This window comes from Dama dama, chromosome 28 (genome assembly GCF_033118175.1).
Source record: "Dama dama isolate Ldn47 chromosome 28, ASM3311817v1, whole genome shotgun sequence".
NCBI classification, from domain to species: Eukaryota; Metazoa; Chordata; class Mammalia; order Artiodactyla; family Cervidae; genus Dama; species Dama dama.
Window position 1 is genome coordinate 41067232 of NC_083708.1, and position 14617 is coordinate 41081848.

Genomic DNA, 14617 nt, shown 5'->3' on the forward strand with positions numbered 1-14617 from the left:
TGGTAAAGCTCCGTGTGGACTAATTTTGTAATAATTCCAGCTAACATTTCTTGAGTATTTATTGTTGCCAAGTATTGTGAGGCACTATCATGTATTAACTCATTTAATCTTTGTATGCTCCCGTAAATAAGTGCTGTTTTTAAGCACATTTTATAGATGAAGAAACTGACCTCAAGGATACACAGTAAGTGACAGCTAGGATAGAACTCAGTCAGTATGGTTCCCAAGCCAGTACATTATACCGTGCTAATGGTGTAAAATAAGTCGAGGTCTTAGGAGTGTTTAAAGAAATTTGCCAAAATATCTCATTCCCAGAGGCTTATTTCAGAATTTATTATGACATAAAAAGTAACATCCTGAATACTTTCTTTGATTCCATAAAGCTAGGATTGTAAATTTTATCCCTGGAATACTTTATATTGCTTTTCAGAATCACTGCTCTGTTGAAATCTTACACATTAAAAAAAAAGGGACATAAGTTTAAAATTGTGCTTCATGCGTGGATGCATTTTTTTTCCAAAACCTCAGTGGACTTTGTCATATTTTTGTGTTTGCCAATTTTATTAACTTTCTTGATAATGAGAAAGAGATTTATTTTATAATCCCAGTATTATATGACTGTGTGAGCTGATTTTATATTTCTGAAGAATGAGCAGGTCTTTTATTTCTGAGGAATGAGTGAATGTTACCCTCCCTTGTGCACATGTACACTCTTCCTTGTGCTGGATTGAAATATTAATTTATAAACATTCTCCCTTTTGAAAATATTTCATGTTTGTAACCAGTTTTAATATGTTTTTTGGATCAGTGATCTTGAGTTCTGTTTCATTTCTGAGGGTGGTACTTAGCCTTACACAATTCTTCCAGAAAAGCTTTGTTTAGCTTTATTTAATTTTGTTTGGTTAGTTATCATTGGTTTTAGGACTGGCACCATTTATATGCTGTCTTAGGAACTGTTGTTTTCATTCAAACATTTGAGGGTAGTAATAGTAATAGCTCACACACATTACTATGCTTATGTGTATCAGGCACATATGAAGAAATTGAGGCCCATAGAGAAGTGAAGAATATTGTCTTAGGTCATTCAGCTAGGGCTTGAAAGCTTCAGGGTTTATGCACTTAACTTGTATACTGTCCTGATTTTTGTGAGAACATTGCATGAATTTTCTGCCATAAGGTGAAGATTGATAACTCTAGTGCCAGTCATTAAAGAGCTTGTATAGACTAAGAAACGTAACACTAATATATGTGACCTCAAATCATGTGTATCAAGGAACACCGTTCCCACAAAGCCCTCCATGATTCCATAATAAAAATTTTTGTAAATTACAGTACATTTTAGATTACTCATGGCATTGAGGAGTCATGAAGTGAAGAAACCTGAAATCCTTTTTAACCCCCTTTTTCCACAAAGCAGTTAGTAATGTCACATAGAATACTTGCTGTTGCTCTGTAGCTCAGGGAACCCTACTCAGTGTTCTGTGGTGACCTCAATGGGAAGGAAGTCCAAAGCAGAGGGAATATACGTGTATGTATAGCTAATTCACTTTGCTAAACAATAGAAACTAACACAGCATTGTAAAGCAGCTGTCCTCCAATAAAAATTGATTCTTTTTAAAAAAGAAATTTTATGTGGAACACATGATTACATCTAGAAACCGATGCTATTTGTAGTGGTTTTAATGCACCTAGTTGCTTCTGGGCCCTTAATTTGACGTGTATTTCTATTTACTTGTGATAGGTAATATTACAAACACTTTTTAAAAATGAGATGTTTCTTTTGTTGCGAGAGAAATTTTTACCTGTTAATATTGATTTTAGCATTGTGTGTGACTAGAAAACTGCCTCCCTCTAGCATTAATCTGGTATCATTTGGGGAGGGTGATTAAGGGTTAGTAAATTTATTTTTCTTCATATTTCTTTTGTTTTTTTTAGGTCTTATCATGGTTTTGGCTGGAGCCTCTGAATTTGATCCTCAGTATAATAAAGATGCCACAAGCAGACCAACAGATAATATTTTAATACCTCAGGTTAGGCCTGTCTCCCAAATTCTTTGATAAACATTTAAATATTAAAGTTTATGCTTTATTAAGTATACATTTTTTAAATAATTATTTTATTTTCCCTAGCTCATCAGAGAAATTGGCAGCATTAATTTAAAGAAGAATGAGCCTCCACTTACTTGTCCTTATAGCCTGAAGGCCAGAGTTCTTTTACTGTCTCATCTTGCTAGAATGAAAATTCCTGAGACCCTTGAAGAAGGTATTTTGATTCTACTGTCTGTAGGGTTTTAGTGGTACAAAAGCAGTAGATTTAATTAGGCCTCATGGTACAGTGTTTTTGTCACTGTTCTTTTTTGCTTAATCAGATAATTACTCAAGGACCTTTTAAAAACAAATCTATATGCTACATACATAATTACTTTCACAAATACTTTGAAGGTCTTAGTAAGTCAAATGATTTGGCAAATGTTAAAATGTTGTATTTCAAGGTAAGAGAATACTCTATGAAAAATGTCTAGTTAATTTCAGATTATTCAATAATTCGTGATGACTTTTTTTAAAAAAAGAATTTTGAAGCTTTTTGCGGGGAGAAAAAATGGATTTCACAACAGATATCTCAGTCAGCACCACTAGTACCTCCACCATACTCCAGCTGCTGCTGTGTCGTTTCCGTCGTGTCTGACTCTGTGCGACCGCATAGACGGCAGCCCACCAGGCTCCCCCGTCCCTGGGATTCTCCAGGCAAGAACACTGGAGTGGGTTGCCATTTCTTTCTCCAGTGCGTGAAAGTGAAAAGGGAAAGTGAAGTCGCTCAGTCGTGTCTGATTTTTAGCAACCCCATGGACTGCACCCTACCAGGCTCCATGGGATTTTCCAGGCAAGAGTACTGGAGTGGGGTGCCATTGCCTTCTCCCCATACTCCAGCAGTAGTTAACCAGTGAAATGTCTATTTAATCTTTACTTAAAGCTTCATCAGTACTTGAAGCCATCTATTCTACTTAAAAAAAAAAAAAGCAATAAATTAGGACTGTGATGTCTCCAGGAATGTTGTGAATTTGAGTGTCCTCTTTTTTTCACTTGCATTATTTCAATTGAAAGTTTTAAGAGTTATTATCCTTAGGGAATAAATTTTCTTTCTGAATGAACCAACCCACCCTCCCCCTGCTTTAAGCCAATAATGCAATCAAATGCCTTTGAAAACAAGGTCAGTTGATGCTCAGTGATTAATGATAGTACCATAGGCTACGTATGATGGAATTAAGGTACACTATTTAGGCATTGTTTATTGAAGTTGCAAAGTAGCTGGTAATTCTGTTTCTAATATTCTGTACAGATATGAAGCCATCTCCATTTTTACCAATTATGTAAGGAACAGGAAACAAATTTATTTTAGATTATCAACTCCACTGAATGATCTCAGTGGTTAACTATTATTGCAGTATAAGTGAAAGAATCTCTCTCCCCTCCTCCTATCCTCTCTCTCCATTTAGTTGACATTCATTCTCAGTCTTAGTCTTTAGACTTATCCATAATTATAGAAACTTAGATGCACAAGAAAAAAAATTTCGAAGTTCTTCAGTTAGCGAGGTTATGATTAAGTTTAAGACTGTTACCAGAAAAAAAGGTAGGGAGTAATTTATAAAGCCAAAAACCATAATATTAAAAGTTTGCTTTAAAGGCAAACATCTAATCTGAGCTAGGATTTTCTGACTGATTTTTTGACTTGGTGCTGCCGAGGAGAAACAGTTGTGTTCAGCCTGTAAAATTCTGAGGTCATATGAAAAATTTGTTTGACAACTTAAATTTAGCTTTAGTCTTGGACTACAAGTAATAAAAATGTTTTAGTATAAAAGAAGAATGATTTGTTTCAGGTGTTTTATTGTTTTGCAGATCAGCAATTTATGCTGAAAAAATGCCCTGCCCTACTTCAAGAAATGGTTAATGTAATCTGCCAACTAATAATAATGGCCAGGAGCCGTGAAGGTGAGGAGGAAGCATAATTATGTTGTACTTTTTCTTGCAAGCATATAGTATAGGTTATACTTTTAAGATTTGTGGGAACCTAATATATTTCTGTCTGTAAGTTGAATCAGCTTTCCCAGTTTTGCTTATGGTTTTTCTTATTTTTCCTGTATTTTCTATCATGTGAAGTACCACAACTTATGTTTTTTAATTCAGTTTTTTCATTGTTTTATTGGTTTTTTTTTGTTTGTTTGTTTGCAAAGATTTAAAATATCCTTTTCTTCCTCTGAATATTTTTAGAATTAGGTTAGCAATGAGTTTGAAATAATTCTTTTAAGTGCTGTAATGATGATTCGTCTGACATGTAGTGTTTTTTGCATGAAGGGAAGAAAAGAACAAGGGAGTTTATGGTCTATAATGGAAAGAGACCCTTAAGAAAGGAGGTGGTGGTTGTGTTTTGTTATGAATGATGTCATTTTGTGGCATGACATCAGTATGTTCTTAATACCAAAAATGTCTTATGATTTACTGGTTTTGGAAGTGGTGCAAAGAATTTTTCTATTAAAATCAATGGTTGTTGCTGGTTAATGTACATTTGACCAAGTTTGTATATTTTCTGTGTCTTATCCAGTAACTTTTAAAGGAAAGTCAACACTGTGATCATAAAATTTGAGGTGTTAAGGGTGTTCACATGGATTTGTGTTTGTTATGAATTTTGTACTCTGAACATATAAATAGTCCAGCCCTGTTTTTGCTTTTCCTCCTGTTCTTTCTAAGAAAGGGAGTTTCGTGCTCCAACTTTGGCATCCCTTGAAAACTGCATGAAGCTTTCCCAGATGGCTGTTCAAGGCCTTCAGCAGTTTAAATCTCCCCTTCTGCAGCTCCCCCACATTGAAGAAGACAATCTTAGGAGAGTTTCTAATCATAAAAAGGTAATTTGCCACTTGAAAATTAGTCTTAAGCAGTCTGTCATGTCACTTAAAGGTAACAGGAATGAAAATTTTTCTAGAAGTGGTTACTATGAACATCTTAGATTTACAATGTTTCAAGCATTCTAAAACTATCCCTCAAGTGATTCTGTTAACACTTTCTTGAATAGGTAGCTGTTTTGTAACATTTTATTCATACTACTGAAATGATTTTACCACGTTGGGGGGTGGGTCAAATTTTTAGCAGTTAACACTTTGTTCTTTATGTTGCCAAAATAAATGTACTGTGTAAAAATGCACTGTATACTTTTCATTTATTTCATTAATGGCTTAAAGCTTGAGCAGTAGTTTGATTATGAACAAAAAATTAAGCATTCAATATACAAGTAGATCATATAAAGATAATTCTTATTTAGAAATTACATAGATTATGAGAGTGAATTGTGTGTGTGTGTGTGAGTCACTCAGTCGTGTCCGACTCTCTGTGACCCCGTGCCTGCGGCCCACCAGGCCTCTCTGTCCGTGGGACTCTCGAGACAAGAACGCTGGGTGGGTTGCCACTTCCTGCTCCAGTGTGAATTTTAGTGGTAGTGTAGTCGCTAAGTCGCGTCCAGCTCTTGCGACCCCGCAGAGTGAATCTTAAAAGACACAGCAGAAAATGTGTATAAATGAAAAACGAGGAAGTACAGGAAAAAATGGAATGAAATTATAATTTTAAACATCACTTTGTATATATTAGACAAAGAGGACAGAAGATAGACATTGGACTTGATAGTAGTAAGGTAGAACTAATAAATGTATATTAGAAATTTATATCAGAACACTCTTCTCTCAAGTAAGTGTGTTGCTCTTTTAAATTTGATCACATTTAAAGTCATAATTGAAAACTTCAGAATTCAAAAGCAGGCATTTCACATGCCTCATGATCTAATTCCTATCTGTGAAAGTAAAAATTAATAACTGGCACCAAATACTCAGAAATTAAAAAACCTTCTCCTTGGTATTCATTTAGCCAGGATTGGTATTACTGCAGTAACAGATATTTAGAAAATAACAAGAATGAGAATATTGCATAGGTTCAGTTAAGTCACTCTGTCCTGTCCAACTCTTTGTGACCCCATGGACTGCAGCACACCAGGCTTGCTGTCCATCACCAGCTCCTGCAGCTTGCTCAAACTCATGTCCATCGAGTAGGTGATGCCATCCAACCATCTCATCCTCTGTCGTCGCCTTCTCTTGCCTTCAGTCTTTCCCAGCATCAGGATCTTTTCCAATGAGTCAGTTCTTTGCATCAGGTGGCCAAAGTATTGGAGCTTCAGCTTCAGCATCAGTCCTTCCAGTGACTAGTCAGGACTGATTTCCTTTAGGATTGATTGATTTGATCTCCTTGCTCTCCAAGGGACTCTCAAGAGTCTTTTCCAATACCACAGTTCAAAAGCATCAATTCTTTGGCACTCCATTCTTTATGGTCCAACTTTCATATCCATACATGACTATTGGAAAAACCACAGCTTTGACTAGACGGACCTTTGTTGGTAAAGTAATGTCTCTGCTTTTTAATAGGCTGTCTAGGTTGGTCATAGCTTTTCTTCCAAGGAGCAAGTGTCTTTTAATTTCTTCTAAAAAAAAACAATTAAAAGAACATTGTATAGTAAAACCTAAAGAGTACATGCAGCTATATACTTGGAGATAAATTTGTATTCTCAAAGGTTTTTATCTTTAAAATTAAAAACAGAGGTCTGCAAACTGAACAAATTAAATGACAACAGTTCCTGCTTGGGTCAAGAGTCTATAGGAATGTTACTATTTTTTCCCTTCAACTTTAATTTTTTCTAATTTAAAAAATAACTGCGTATTAACTTTGTAATAAAAAATTCTTAAATTTAAATTTCCTTGGAGAAAAGGGCTGTGAAATGCAGTAAAGTTGTATTTTCTGCTTTTAAATGTATATAATTTTAACATTTTTCTAAAATCTTTTGGATTTTGTTTTAGTAAACATACTAGTAATTTTCTTTTTATGAAAAGTTTCATGGCTTTGGGATTTATTTTCTGTCTTCTTTTAAATTTAGTTCAAAATTAAAACTATCCAGGATTTGGTGAGTTTAAAAGAATCAGATCGCCACAATCTGTTGCATTTCCTTGAAGATGAAAAATATGAGGAGGTTATGGCTGTTCTTGGGAGTTTCCCGTATGTGACTATGGACATAAAGTCACAGGGTAAGTGAGAGGTTTCCTGTTGTTTCCCTGTTAATGGACTGGCTTTTGTTTATTTGGCTCAAGGTTCTCAAAACATTTCACTTCATAACTTTTAATTAGATTTTGTAGAATTGTAGTTTACCTGTCAGATTTGCTGTGATGGAAGATGTTGTAGAGTTAGTAGTTTTGGTTTGAGAACGCTTTTGTTCTATAGTTCAACTTGAAGGAACATCTTAACTTTTCAAATGGAAGAGATTTCCAAATGTAATGGAAGATATTTGAAATATTTCTATTGTTAGTATAAAATAGCTGCTTAGTTCTAAAATTAATTTTTTTAAAAACCTAACTTATTTATACATATTAAGCCTGGAAAATCACCACACTCTGTGCCACATTTCATGTGTTTTTCTTGACTTACTTTTGTCTTTGTGTCTGCTTGGAGTGGAAAAAGAGATAGAGATTATTTTTCTACTTATATAATTGTCCTAGAATTCCCATTTTACAACTGAATATAATATTTTAGAATGGTGACAGATTTAGAGATTATTCTGCTCCATTCCTTCATTGTGACATTATTCTGAGCTTTGGCATTTACTAAGTTGCTGCTGTTAGAATATTCTTGTGGGACCAAGAATACAAGGATGTGTTAGGAATTGTTCCTGTTTTTAAAGGGCTTGTAGTTAAGTTCATTTTATTATTAAGACTTTTGGGGATGTATGTAGCAAATTTGTTTGAAAAAAGCAAACAATGCAAAAACATTGCAGAAAACATCTTTAAGGTGCTTTTTCATTTAAACAATATTTTGAAGTTCTTGCCTTAAAAATTAAGTATCTTTAACATTTCTTAGAATACTAATTTGCAGGCATTTGATTATACAGGTAAAATCTCGTGAGTATAAAGTTTGTGCAATTTAGTAGAGTGACAGAACACTCTTTTATATCAGTGTGAGAGAAAGCTATGGTAACCCTCACAATATACTGTATTTTAAAGGATCTGGACTTGAAACTTGGCGGTGCCAGCATAGCCCTTTTGTGGCCTTGGGCATTTTACTTTATTCCTTAACCTCAGTCTCTTTAAAGAAATAATAATGCTTCATAGAGCTAATTTAAGGATTAAATGAGTACATTGTTGAAGATATCTTCTGGAGAAATTTATATAGAGTAGATAGTAAATTACTTTTTATTTAGTAGGCTTAAAATTCTGTATGTTTGAAATAAAGTCTCAGATTGATTTGGATAAGTTAAGTTTTGCTGTTTACCTTGACATAGAGATTGGTTTTTATTTATTTTTTCTTATATCTTACAGTATTGGATGATGAAGATAGCAACAACATCACAGTAGGATCCTTAGTTACAGTTTTGGTTAAATTGACAAGGCAAACAATGGCAGTAAGTAGTCTGTATTTTTATGCTTTGAGAGTTTATATGTTAAGAAATTTATGTTTATTTTCTCATTTTAAGTTATACATTTTCAAAGTCAAAACTATATAGTTTTGCAAATCTAATTTTGCAGATTCTATTAGCCATTTTGAAATTTTAATTTTAGATTTTCTCATTTGTTTTCACACACACAAAGTTGGAAGATAGATGAATTCTTCAGGTGATGATTTGTTCATTCCCTATAAAGCATTATAATGTAATCTGGGTATCTTTCTTAAACTATAAAATATTACACAGAGATTGATTATTGATTATTGTGGAGAATTTCATTACCTACTCCTTTTTTAATCAGTTCTTGAGAAAATTTACTCCCTTTTATTTTTTGTTTTAAAAAGTACAGTAAAATAGCTCTTTTCCTAATTATGTAAAAAATTTATGCTGTCTGGGAAACAAATTTAGGCAATGCAGAAAACTATGGGAAGGAATTAAAAGCATCTAAAATTCTGTCTCTCTGAGATCATCAGTTTTGAAGCTCATCCTTTGCGATAGCCTGATGGCATGAATACCCACAGAATTAAAATGATACTGATACTGATAACATGGATCCCTTATTTTACCCCTGCTTCCTTAGGAAGCCACCTTGTCAGACCCAGATGACCAGAACTCAGTCTTGTGTAAATCCTTTTGTATCTTTCCCCATGCTCATGTTTACTATCTGGAACTTTTCAGTGCATATATGTACATGCATACATATGTATGCTGGTATTGTTCTCATTCTTTTTCATTAAATCTAGTCATATGTATGTTTCCTGCATCTTGTTTTTCTCAGTTTTTGTTACATATTTGTATTACTTCCGAAGCTAAGTGCACCTCCCAAGTTGCAAATATTGTAACTAATTTTTACTAAACTATAGTATTTCAGCTCAGTTTTATTGAACCAGTGGTAGATTTTAGCCTCTTCTACTCTGAGGTCTATGGGCATCTGCAGGAAATATGCTGCATTTAAAACCCATGTCTATCTTTCTGGCTTACTTCACTCTGTATAATGGGCTCCAGTTTCATCCATCTCATTAGAACTGATTCAAATGAATTCTTTTTAATGGCTGAGTAATATTCCATGGTGTATATGTACCACAGCTTCCTTATCCAAAAAGACCAATCCAGGATACTAACACATATATATGGAATTTAGAAAGATGGTAACGATAACCCTATATGCAAAACAGAAAAAGAGACACAGATGTAAAGAACAGACTTTTGGACTCTGGGGGAGAAGGCGAGGGTGGGATGTTTCAAGAGAACAGCATCGAAACATGTATATTATCAAGGGTGAAACAGATCACCAGCCCAGGTTGGATGCATGAGACAAGTGCTCAGGGCTGGTGCACTGGGAAGACCTAGAGGGATCGGGTGGAGAGGGAGGTGGGAGGGAGGATTGGGATGGGAAATACATGTAAATCCATGGCTGATTCATGTCAATGTATGACAAAAACCACTACAATATTGTAAAGTAATTAGCCTCCAACTAATAAAAATAAATGGAAAAAATAAAAAAATAAAGTAGGCACTTTAAAAAAGTAAACAAATAAAATAAAACCCATGTCTAAAACCTCTGGTAGAAAAAGCATATTTTGTAGTTGCTGTTGTTGTTGTATTAGTTGCTCAATTGTGTTGGACTCTTTGGGACCCCATGGACTATAGCCTGCCAGGCTCCTCTGTCCATGGAATTCTCCAGGCAAGAATACTGGAGTGGATAGCCATTCTATGATTCACAGTAGGACACATCAAAATAAAGATACTGATTTTATGGTAGCAGGTGGTAAAGGAAGCATTTGTATGTATCATGGACTCTGGATGAGAGGTGCCTCCTGGGAGATGAGGCTGCTCTAAGCCGGTGGCCAGGGTTAGGTTTCGAATGCAAACTACACTGCCTATGTGCTTTGGAATTCCTAGCCGGAGAAATGAGCACAAAATTGCCCTTGGGCTGTTCACATTTCTCAGGTAATTGATAGAAGAAAAAGCAGACGTGGCCTGGAGAACGGGGAAGAATCAGCTATTTATCTTCTAGTTCTAGTTTCAATTGTATTTCAATGTAATTATTAGAATTCAGCTGACAAATGAAGAAATGAAGCGGAGATGATAGAATTAGGCTAGGCGACGACAAACTTTTTCTCTAAAGGTTCAGTCAGTAAATATTAATATTTTTGGTTTTTACAGGCCATACAATCTCTGTAGCAATGGCTGAACTCACAAATGGGCATGGCTGTATTCTAATAAAAACTTTGTTTAAAAAGCAAAAAATGGGCCATAGCTTGCTGGCCCCTGCCTTAGGCCAACAGTTTAGAGCCCCATAGTTATCATCGTTTTCACTTGTTAGCTTTAATAATTCTGAGGAGTTTATGGAACAACCCACTTGTCATGTTCTATATAGAGTCACATTGAATTCTTACTGGATTTCAAACTCTAAATTTTATAGTGTCTACTGATACAAAAGGGATTATTGGGTGGGTGGGTATGTCTCAGATATGTAGATTTTCTTGGTGTTCCACTTAGTTATATCTAAGTTATATTAGCAATATCACATATAATCATAAATAAACTAATATTGGTCTCATAAACTTTTGAAGTTAGAGTAATATAATGTATTCAGATTCTCATAACTTTAAAATAGTGATGTCTGCACTCATTATCAGAGAAATGCAAATCAAAACCACAATGAGGTACCATTACACACCAGTCAGGATGGCTGCTATCCAAAAGTCTACAAGCAATAAATGCTGGAGAGGGTAAGGAGAAAAGGGGACCCGCTTACACTGTTGGTGGGAATGCAAACTAGTACAGCCACTATGGAAAACAGTGTGGAGATTTCTTAAAAAACTGGAAATAGAACTGCCATATGACCCAGCAATACCACTTCTGGGCATACACACTGAGGAAACCAGATCTGAGAGAGACACGTGCACCCCAATGTTCATTGCAGCACTGTTTATTATAGCCAGGACATGGAAGCAACCTAGATGCCCATCAGCAGACGAATGGATAAGGAAGCTGTGGTACATATACACCATGGAATATTACTCAGCCATTTAAAAGAATTCATTTGAATCAGTTCTAATGAGATGGATGAAACTGGAGCCCCTTATACAGAGTGAAGTAAGCCAGAAAGATAAAGAACATTACAGCATACTAACACATATATATGGAATTTAGAAAGATGGTAACGATAACCCTATATGCAAAACAGAAAAAGAGACACAGAAATACAGAACAGACTTTTGAACTCTGTGGGAGAAGGTGAGGGTGGGATGTTTCGAAAGAACAGCATGTATATTATCTATAGTGAAACAGATCACCAGCCCAGGTGGGATGCGTGAGACAAGTGCTCGGGCCTGGTGCACTGGGAAGACCCAGAGGAATCGGGTGGAGAGGGAGGTGGGAGGGGGGATCGGGATGGGGAACACATGTAACTCCATGGCTGATTCATGACAATGTATGACAAAACCCACTGAAATGTTGTGAAGTAATTAGCCTCCAACTAATAAAAAAAAAAACAGTGATGTCTGATTACTATTAGAATAAAAGTAAAAATTTAAATTATGAAATGACTGACTTTATAATAATTTTACATATTTTAAGGCATTGCATTTATAAATTTAGATAGAATGTACTTTTCAAAATATATTCAAGACAGATGTGAGATATTTCAGAAGATAACTTCTAAGGTGTCCTTTTAGTGATGGCCAAATTTGCATACATGCATCATTTAGCAATTGCTAAAAGCCTCCTGTCTAGCCATTTGTTTGTCCCCACCTCCTGTAATTGTCAGCAGTTAATAAACTTACTGATAAGACTTCCCTGATGGCTCAGTGGTAAAGAACCCACCTGCCAATGCAGGAGACAGGGGTTCAATGCCAGATCCGGGAAGATCCTACGTTCTATGAAGCACCTAATTCCGTGTGCCACAACTATTGAGCCTATGCTCGAGAGCCCGGTAGCCGCAACTGCTGAGCCCACGTGGTGCAACTGCTGAAGCTGGTACGGCCTAAAGCCTGTGCTCTGCAACAAGAGAAGCCACTGCAGTCAGAAGCCTGCACTCTGCAACTCGAGAGTAACGTCTGTTCTCCACAGCCTGAGGAGAGCCTGCACAGCCAAAAATACAGAAATGCACTGATAATGTCTATTGAAAGATTGTTTTATAGGAAAGTTAAATATAAGTTGGACAAAGTTTCTATTTTTCTTGCTCCCTCTGCTCTAGGAAGTATTTGAAAAGGAGCAGTCCATCTGTGCTGCAGAGGAACAGCCAGCAGAAGATGGGGTAAAAGCTTGAGTTTACCTATCTATCTCTTCTGGTAGAAGAACTGTTTTGTTTAGCTCTCTGATTGATTTATCTTGCTGTGGGACAATAATTCACTTTACTAAAACATTTTATTAGTTTAGCCATTTCCATCTAAAATTTACTCTGACTCCCAAATGAAGCTATTGCTGCAGCATCTGAGTGTGTATGTGTGTTGTGATTTATAGCAGGGTGATAGTAACAAGAACAAGACAAAAGGAGGATGGCAACAGAAGAGTAAAGGACCCAAGAAAACTGCTAAATCAAAAAAAAAGAAACCTTTGAAAAAAAAGCCTACACCTGTGCCCTTATCTCAACCAAAGCAGCAGAAACAAAAACAGGCTAATGGAGTCGCTGGGAGTGTAAGTTTATTATCTGTGTAAAGACTATCATTATTATCATCTTTGTTGAGGTCTGAAATACACTAAAATGTTCAAATCTTATATGTACAGCTCCTGAAGTTTTATAAATGTATGTACCCATGATCCCAAGTCAAGATATAAAACCCACCAGCACCCTAGAAGGCTCCCTGGTCCCCTTCTCAGTCTTTGGCCCCTCCATCCACCCCCACTCCCTTCCCCACTATGCTGTCATTACCATGAATTAGTTTTGCCTGTTCTTAAAATGCATGTAAGTAGAGTCATTTGGCTGTTTTCACTCAACATTGTCTTTGACACTCTTCAGTATTATGTGTAGCAGCAAGTGTGTGCGCGTGTGCGTGTGTGTGTGAGAGATTCCATTTTATGAATATACTACAGTTTGTCTGTCCTGTGATTGGTAGACATACAGGTTTTTCTAGTTTTTGCCTATTTGATACATGTCATTTTGTGGACATCTATTTTTCTTTGATATGTGCCTATTAGTAAAATTTCTGGGTCATAAAATAGGTGTATGTCTAACTTCCTGAAAGAGCCCATTTTCTAAAGTTGTACCATATTATGCTCCTACCAGCAAAATATGAGTCCAGTTATTGTACGTTCTCACCAGTACTTGGTTTTACCAGTCTGTTTAGTTTTAGCCACTGTAATGGATCTGTAGTTGGTATTTCTGTGTGTGGTCATTTTTGTATTTACCTAATGACTAATGGTATTGAACACCTTTTCACATGCCTACTGGCCATTTGGATATCATCATTTATTTTTGGATTATTTGTATTCTGACAGCTTTGTAGGAATCTTTTATACATTGTGGATAAGTGTTTCTTAATGGAGTTTTAGATGATTCTTATTAGTAATAAAGTCTGTTTCAGAAATCTTTATGGTTAAGTGCTTTTGTGTCCTGTTTAAGACATCTCTGCCTATCCCAAGGGCACAAGGAAAGGTAGATACTTTGTTTCCTTCTATAAGTATTACTACAGTATTTTACTTGTTATATTTAGCTCTGTGATGCATCTTTCATTTTTGTGAATAGTGTGAGATTGGGATTATGGGCCATTTATTTTAGCACCATTTATTGGAAGGTTGTCTGAATTGCGGTCGTAATTTGTTGTAAAATGAGTTACCTTAACTGTATATGTGGAAATCTCTTTATGGGCTCTCCTTCCATTGATTATTTGTCTCTTGTGCCAGTGCCACACTGTCTTAATTATTGTGGCTTGAAGTTTTAAAATGGAATAATGTAAATCCTCAAACTCTTTTTTTTTTCTTTTTTAGTCCTCAAACTCTTATTTTACTTCTTCAAAATTGTCTTGACTATTTTATGTCCCTTGCATTTTCAGCTAAAATTTTAGAATAATTTTGACAATTTCCACCCCCAAAAATGCTTCTGGCACTTAGATTGGTATTGTGTTTAATCTTTGGTGCAATATGGGGAGAA

General features: G+C 35.6%; 1 protein-coding gene across 1 annotated transcript in view; it reads left to right on the forward strand.

Annotated features, from left to right (window-relative positions):
* The window catches only part of SEC63 (SEC63 homolog, protein translocation regulator), a 70528-nt gene that overhangs the window by 41603 nt on the left and 14308 nt on the right, over nt 1–14617 (forward strand). The window contains exons 9-16 of the mRNA XM_061131871.1: nt 1936–2030; nt 2130–2262; nt 3894–3986; nt 4743–4897; nt 6964–7111; nt 8396–8478; nt 12725–12784; nt 12991–13164. Of these exons, the coding sequence (XP_060987854.1) occupies nt 1936–2030; nt 2130–2262; nt 3894–3986; nt 4743–4897; nt 6964–7111; nt 8396–8478; nt 12725–12784; nt 12991–13164 (941 nt within the window). The remainder of the gene's footprint in view (nt 1–1935; nt 2031–2129; nt 2263–3893; nt 3987–4742; nt 4898–6963; nt 7112–8395; nt 8479–12724; nt 12785–12990; nt 13165–14617) is intronic.